General features: G+C 52.7%; 1 protein-coding gene across 2 annotated transcripts in view; it reads right to left on the bottom strand.

The window, feature by feature from the left end:
* Positions 1 to 8,290, bottom strand: part of TSPAN18 (tetraspanin 18) — a 199,406-nt gene that overhangs the window by 4,196 nt on the left and 186,920 nt on the right. For both annotated transcript variants that reach the window (XM_043482776.1, XM_043482777.1), the window contains one exon: positions 1,274 to 1,357. In XM_043482776.1, the coding sequence (XP_043338711.1) occupies positions 1,274 to 1,357 (84 nt within the window). The remainder of the gene's footprint in view (positions 1 to 1,273; positions 1,358 to 8,290) is intronic.

Genomic DNA, 8,290 nt, shown 5'->3' with positions numbered 1-8,290 from the left:
GCTGGGCTTGTGGGCTGGGTGTGAGGGCAGCAGATTGGGAACACAGACACTGCTTAATGAGTCCCTGTCACAGGGTCCCCACCACCTCTGATGTCCACAGTGCTGTAGGAGCCAGCTTTTAGCATCATTTTGCAAATAGGGAAACTGGCTCAGGCATCCTGTGTGCGGGGAGAGGCAGATCTGGGAGCTGAACTCCAGAAGCCCGTGTTCTTCCTGCAGGGTACGAGTGTCTGCGATTTCCCAGGGGGCCTGGTGCTGATCTATGTTTCCTGATCATTGTTTCCTCCCAGGAGAGGACTTGTTCACCTAGAACAGTGTTGGTGCACAGCTGGGGCTCAATCTATGCTTGATGAGGGAATGAATGGGTGAATGAATAAATCCATCTCCCCATCCTCAAAAGTCTCCACAAAACTGCAGGACAAAATACTCAATGGACACGAGTTTGAGCAAGCTTCGGGAGATGGTGAAGGACAGGGAAGCCTGGCGTGCTGCAGTCCGTGAGGTCCCAAACATTTGGACACAATTGAGCGACTGAACAACAGCAAAGGACACAGTAAGAAGCTAAGCAAGTCCAGGTTTATGGTGCTAGGTGGGAGGTGTAGGCTGAGGATTGCGCTGCCTGATTCCCTTTCCCCACTGGCCAGGGACTGGCCGCCCCTTTCTTCAGATCATCCGGCGTAGGCAAAACTGTGCAACCTCCCAGGCCAGGGGATTTGAGATCCCAGACAGGGCTGGGTGGAAGGAAGGGGGCAGCGCCACCGCTTGACCACAGCGCCACCTAGTGGCGGCTCTAAGCGTCTGCAGCGGCCTTCCTTTTAAGGGGGCTCAGCGCCCTTCTGATCTTCACTGCGGGGACTCCATCTGCAACTTGTGAGGTTAGCAAGGCCCCACGGGCTCTGAACATCCCACAGAGAAGAGGCCTGATCTAGAAGCACAGGCTGTAGCCCCTCCCTCAAATCAGCTGCGTTGATCCTTCAGAGTTCACTCTGGACCTTGGGTGGGGTGCAGGGGTTGGGGGCAAGTGACTTTCAGGGCCTGTCTACCCCCATTGCCCGGAGACTTGTTCAGATGTGTCCAGAGCCCCATAATAACTCAGGGAACAAACAGGCATGGCTGAGTTTATCACTCCATAGTCCCCGAAGTGGGGTCTCATTGGGTCCTGGGTTAGGGAGCTGGAGGTAGGCTGGGGGTACAGGCTACGGGAGGGTCTGCCCCAGACTCTGTAAGGGCGTCTTGCTTCTGGGGAACTGCAGAAGTGGGGGCCTTCACTTACCTCGATGGCCAGCACCCCTATGGCCAGGGCCCCGGCCAGGTAGACGTAAGTCTCGAAGGCGTTGAGAATCACTGTGTAACAGCCCTGCAGGGGAAGGACCAGAGGTGAGGCCAAAGCCAGGAGGGACAGGGGTCAGTGGCCAGCCTCCCGACCGGGGAGTGAAGCGTGGGAACTGGCATGTGACCACAAAGCTCAGGCAGCAGCCGGCCTACCCTGTCCCACTGCTGTTGGGATAGTTCAGCGGGGAGGAGCTGGGAGGCAGGAGGCCCATAAATGCAGCAACTTGGCACCATAGACCCACCTGGCCCTCTAGCCCCTAAGGTGGGGCTGAAAATGGCCAGCTTGACTGCTGCTCAATCCGACACAGACCCTTTTTTCTCTTTTGATGGGAATATTGGAAAATTTGCAATAAATGTCTGGACTCCCTTCTGCTCTCAAAAAAAAAAAAAAAAATCAGAAGATCCAGTAAGGTAGGCCGTCATTTCTACGTGGCTCTCCCTGGGGACAGGTGCCCCCTGGGAATTCGCAGTCCCCACCATCTTCTATCTTCCCACACCCACCCTCTCTACTCCTCCCCATTACCAGCCTGGCAGCAGGATTTTGGTTTGCAACCTCTGCCCTAACGAAAGCCAGTCCATTCTTCAAGATCTAGCACATACCTCACCACCTCCAGGCAGCCTTCCAGGACCAGCCCAGCTCTCACAGGACCCCTTCTAAATGGACTGAATTCCCATGCTATTACTGCTTTCTCAGGCAATCCTCAGGATATACGGACTGAGACAGAGATGGAGCCAGTGAGAGGATGAGACAGAAAGAGGGGGACAACATACCAGCATGTGACTGCCGCCCCATCTGACCCTGAGTGCCTCACGCCTTGGTCATCTTTGAGCCCACGCTCCCTCCCTCTGCTCCATGCTGACCAGAGACTCGTGCATGGTATTTGCTTTGAATGAATGTATTTTTAAAGAGAGAGAATTTTCTTTCTTTTAGGAGAATCCGCATATTCCTTGGGCCCAGCCAGGGGACCTGCAAGGGTAAGGAGTCGCCAGGTGGGGGTTAGGGGATCATGCCCGGTCCCTGTTGGTGACACTGGCTGTGTCTGGGTTCTGCTGAGATTTGGGGGTGCTTCTTAGGTGATTCTTGGGGGCTCACACCCATTGTCCGTCACCCGGAAGCTCTGCCTCACTGGCTGGAAGTGGAAATGACATGCCATGAGGCTGCACTCAGGCAGGTGACAGCAGGACCTGATCTGGGCCGAGTGGCCAGGCAGATGGCATGGGACCCTCCTGATGGGGGTTGGGCAGGGAAGGCCCCCACAGGCCCCTCTTTGAGCACCCCGCAAACATACAGGATGCTCCCAGATGAACAGACCCCCCAGCATGGTGAGCTGGATCCGCAGTGTTCTTGGGGCCGACGGTATGTCAGAATCATCTGAGAAGTAGTTAACAATACACATGCCAAGGCCTCACCCCCAGGACCCTGGATCGGAGGGGCGGGGGTGGTGTCTGGTGTGGAGCCCAGGAACCTGCGTGGTGAGCAGATGCCCCAGGTGATTTCTAAGGCCTGTGCCATGGTCAGGCTGAGACACCCCAGGCCTGGCAAGGATGACAAGGAAAGAAGGCCTTAGCTGACTGGGAGCCCAGCCAAGCTCTGTGTGGCTGAGGCCCTAAGGGAGCCCTCCCGCGGGCCAGCTGGTCTGGAACCCAGCGTGGTTGGAGGTGGCTTCAGAGCTGGCAGGGAAGCCCCATGCAGCCGGCCAGGCCTGGGGCCATCCTGGATCTGCCTGCAGACCTGTGTTGGGGCGGAACTCAAATCGCCAACCCCCTTGCTCCATTTGCCTGTGTTTGTGTTAAGTCGCTTCAGTCGGGTCCAACTCCGCCAGGCTCCTCTGTCCGTGGGGATTCTCCAGGCAAGAATACTGGAGTGGGTTGCCATGCCCTCCTCCAGGGGATCTTCTTGACCCAGGGGTCAAACCTGTATCACTTTCAATTCAGTTCAGTCGCTCAGTCATGTCCGACTCTTTGTGAACCCATGGACTGTAGCACGCCAGGCTTCCCTGTCCATCACCAACTCCTGGAACTTACTCAAGCTCATGTCCATCAAATCGGTGATGCCATCCAACCATCTCATCATCTGTTGTCCGCTTCTCCTCCCACCTTCAATCCTTCCCAGCATCAGGGTCTTTTCCAATGAGTCAGTTCTTCCCCTCAGGTGGCCAAAGTATTGGAGTTTCAGCTTCAGCATCAGTCCGTCCAATGAACACCCAGGACTGATCTCCTTTAGGATGGACTAGTTGGATCTCCTTGCAGTCCAAGGGACTCTCAAGAGTCTTCTCCAACATCACAGTTCAAAAGCATCAATTCTTTGGTGCTCAGCTTTCTTCACAGTCCAACTCTCACACATGACCACTGAAAAAACCATAGCTTTGACTAGACAGACCTTTGTCGGCAAAGTAATGTCTCTGCTTTTTAATATGTTGTCTAGGTTGGTCATAAGTTTTCTTCCAAGGAGCAAGTGTCTTTTAATTTCATAGCTGTAGTCACTATCAGCAGTGATTTTGGAGCCCAAAGAAATAAAGTTTCTCACTGTTTCCATTGTTTCCCCATCTATTTCCCATGAAGTGATGGGACCAGATGCCATGATCTTAGCTTTCCGAATGTTGAGCTTTAAGCCAACTCTTTCACCCTCCTCTTTCACTTTCATCAAGAGGCTCTTTAGTTCTTCTTCACCTTCTGCCATAAGGGTGGTGTCATCTGCATATCTGAGGTTATTGATATTTCTCCCGGCGATCTTCATTGTGCTTCATCCAGCCCAGGGTTTCTCATGATTTACTCTGCATGTAAGTCAAACAAGCAGGGTAACAAGATACAGCCTTGAGGTACACCTTTCACGATTTGGAACCAGTCTGTTGTTACATGTAAGGTCCTAAGTGTTGCTTCTTGACCTGCATACAGATTTCTCAGGAGGCAGGTAAGGTAGTCTGGCATTCCCATCTTTTGAAGAATTTTCCAGTTTGTTGTGATCCACACAGTGGAAGGCTTTGGCATAGTCAATAAAGCAGTAGTAGATGTTTTTCTGGAACTCTTCTTGATTTTTCAATGATCCAACGGATGTTGATGATTTGATCTCTCATTTCTCTGCCTTTTCTAAATCCAGCTTGAACATCTGGAAGTTCACAGTTCACATACTGTTGAAGCCTGGCTTGGAGAATTTTGAGCATTACTTGCTAGTGTGTGAGATGAGTGCAATTGTGTGGTAGTTTGAGCATTCTTTGCCATTGCCTTTCTTTGGGATTGGAATGAAAACTGACATTTTCCAGTCCTGGGGCCACTGCTGAGTTTTCCAAATTTCCTGGCATATTGAGTGCAGCACTTTCCCAGCATCATCTTTTAGGATTTGCAATAGCTCAACTGGAATTTCATCACCTTCACTAGCTTTGTTCATAGTGATGCCTCCCAAGGCCCACTTGACTTTGCATTCCAGGATGTCTGGCTCTAGGTGAGTGATCACACCATCGTGATTATCTGGGTTGTGAAGATCTTTTTTGTACAGTTCTTCTGTGTATTCTTGCCACCTCTTCTTAATATCTTCTGCTTCTGTTAGGTCCATACCATTTTTGTCCTTTATTGAGCCCATCTTTGCATGAAATGTTCCCGTGCTATCTCTAATTTTCTTGAAGAGATCTCTAGTCTTTCCCATTCTATTGTTTTCCTCTATTTCTTTGCACTGATCACTGAGGAAGGCTTTCTTATCTCTCCTGGCTATTCTTTGGATATTCAGATGGGAATATCTCTCCTTTCCTCCTTTGCCTTTCGCGTCTCTTCTTTTCCCGGCTGTTTCTATTACCCTACGTCTCTTACGTCTCGTGTATTGGCGGGCGAGTTCTTTACCACTAGCGCCACCTGGGGAGTTCTTGCTTTGTTTAGCTTTTCTTAAAGCATCAGAACCCCAACAAAGAACCGCAGCAGCAGCAAGCAGGCCTGCTCCAGAGGGAAGGGAAGGAGACTGGGAGAAGCCTGGGAGAGGGGCTTCCAGCCTCCGAGCCTCCCATCATTCCTCGAGGCTGCCACTCACCTCCTCCCCGCCCCCCAGCCCGCCTCCTGCCACCATACTCCACGCCCCACTGCCTCTACCCAACACAGCCTGGACTTACGATGTGCTTTGAGGGGCCACCCAGACGAGAGGCACCAGTAATCCGGGGAAAAGTGGTTACACAGGTAACACCAGCCACTTGCTTACTGGTGAGTTTACAGGCATATTTCGTTTCATTGCACTTCACAGATATTGTATGCTCTTAGAACTTGATGGTTTGTGGCAACCCTGCATTGAGCAAGGCTGTCGGTGCCATTTTTCCAACAGTGGTTGCTCACTGATGCCTCTGTGCCTCATTTTGGTAATTCTCACCATTCTCAGCATTTTCATCCTTATTAGAGGTGTCACAGGGATCTGTGATCAGTGGTCTTTGATGTTACTACTACCTCATGCTTCCCAGGTGGGACTGGTGATAAAGAACCCACCTGCCAATGCAGGAGACGTAAGAGATGTGGGTTCGATCCCTGGGTCGGAAAGATAACCTGGAGGAGGGCATGGCAACCCACTCCAGCATTCTTGCCTGGAGAATCCCATGGACAGAGGAGTCTGTCTGTCTGGAGGGCTGCAATCCATGGGGTCGCAAAGAGTCGGACACGACTGAGCGACTTAGCACACACTGCCTCTTGCTGATGTCTCAGATAACAGTGAGCATTTTTTAGAAATACAGAATTTTAAAATTATGGCATGCATACTGATTTTTTCTTTTGATGTAAAGTGATTGCACACGTAACAGACTAAACGGTAGTGTAAAAACCATTTTTTTAAAAAAATTTGCTTATTTATTTGACTGTGCTAGGTGTTAGTTGTGGCATGTGGGATCTAGTTCCCCAGCCAGGGATTAAACCTGGGGCCCCTGCGTTGGGTCCCTCACTTCATTGCAATGGTCTGGAACTGAACCCTCAGTCTCTCTGAGGTGTGCCTGAAATTACTTTTTCTCAGCCTCCTTTGCCCCATCCAAAGACTGGGGCCTGTGTAGGCTAACTACGTCCTAGGACTGATATGAGGATAAGATGAGATGCTATGGATAAAGCAGGTGGAACAGTGCTGGCAGGGACCCACCCCTCAGTCCCGTTAGGACCATGTGCTCTCTCTCTGGGCCCCTCAGAGCACAGCCTGGGGGTGGGAGATGTCTGAGTGCAGAACTGGGTTTGCCCTGTGCAATCCCAGGGATCAGTGAACCCCCCCCCCACACGCATGCACCCCTGTACCGTAAGGGGATAGGAGAAGCAGTAACCCCCTTCTGAACTTGATGTTGACTTTCACATTCCTCACCTGGGCCTGGGGGGCCTTCTTAGGCCTGGGGGGGCCTTATCTGGCCAAGGGAAGTTGTCCCTGCACCTCTCGCCTGCTGCGGGCGGGGCACCCGGGGCCTTAACTGCTCATCTGCCCTCTGTCAGGCTCTGACACCAAAGGTTCACCCTGGGCTGAACTAAGCAGATGGCTTGGCTGACGGAGGCCCTGCCACTGAGACGCCCTCAGGGAGAGAAGCCAGGGCAGGGGGCAGATGGAGATGCCGCCAGGACCCAGTGAGTGTCCCCTCTGGCCAGGACTCTGCTGGGGCCTCATGTGCTTGTTCTGACTTAGTCCCCATTCCAGCCCCTCGAGGAAGAGGAATGGAAGGAGGGAGCAGACGACCACTGGCTCAGGGTCACCGCTGTGGAGGCAGGGAAGCGGGTGTGTACTAAGGGGAGTGCAAGCTGCTTCTCTGCTCTATTCTAAGGGGAAGCAGTCGCATCAGGAAGCCTTGGTTCCTGCTCCCCGGGGTGGGGTCCCTGGCTCAGGGCCCCAAACTCCAGCCAGCACCCCTGGGTATCACCTCTTCCTCCCGCTCAGGATGGACGCCCAGCCCTGACCCCCTACCCTCCCCAGGGAGACACTGCAGGGACCATCCTTCCCCACTCTGCCACCAGACTGTGTGTGCCTGAGCTGTGCTGCTATCGCCAGCACCTCCGCTCCATCTCTGCAGGGAGGGAACATGCCCCCTCCCTGATTCCCTGCAGCAGTCATCCCCCCCCAACCTCATCTGACAGAGGCCAGAGGGGCCACCACGAAGACCGCCACGCTTCTATGTCCAGCACGGACCTTCCCCCGAGCCCTGCAAGTCCAGCTGCCTACTGCCTGCAGGCCCACTCCACACGCCCCAGGGCAGATCTGAGGTCCTCCCCTAACCAGAACCTACCAAGTCACTCTCAACACCGCCTCATCCTCCCTTCTCCAAAGTCAATCTACCACCGTTTTACCTCCTGATTCCTTTCTCAGATCCACACACCTCTCTGTGTCTCCTCTACCGTCATCCTGGTCTAACCCATCCTCGTTTCTCACTGGGACCAGTGTACAAATCCCTCCTGTCTACTCAGGCCCATCTCTAACCCCTGGCCAGTAAGCAGCCAACATGGCCACAACTCCACATAGAACTTGGGCTTCTTTGCTTTTCCAGCATCTTTGCCCTGGGTCCACAGGCACTGCATGGTCTGGCCCTGCTGATACCCTTGCCTGGAGCTAGTCTCGCCTTATTCACTGTACTCCAGCCATACTGGCCTTCCCTTGGTTCTGGGACACACCATGCTCCCTCCTACCCCAGGGCCTTTGCACAGGCTGCTCGCCCTCTCTGGCTGGAGTGTTTTCGCTTGTCAGGAAGATGAGAGTGTAGAACTTTATGTATATGAGAGTCATAGCAACACCCATACTCACGACAACCTAGGAAGCAGGTGGGGATCCTTGAGGATAAAGCAGAGAATCAGTGATGATATGGGGCGAGAAGACTTAAGACCACCCTGACAAGTGAAAATAGATGGTTTCCTCTATTCCTGAAAATAGATGGGTCGAGGTCTAGCTAGGTCACCATCTCCTGGGACAACCCCTGATTTTTTTTTTCTAAGCAGGGAAATACATTCTTGACTTACCCATATGACTATCTTAACCCAG

Source organism: Cervus canadensis, chromosome 11 (genome assembly GCF_019320065.1).
Source record: "Cervus canadensis isolate Bull #8, Minnesota chromosome 11, ASM1932006v1, whole genome shotgun sequence".
In the NCBI taxonomy this organism is placed as follows: domain Eukaryota; kingdom Metazoa; phylum Chordata; class Mammalia; order Artiodactyla; family Cervidae; genus Cervus; species Cervus canadensis.
Note: the sequence above shows the minus strand (reverse complement) of the source record. Positions and strands in the feature narration are given on the sequence as shown.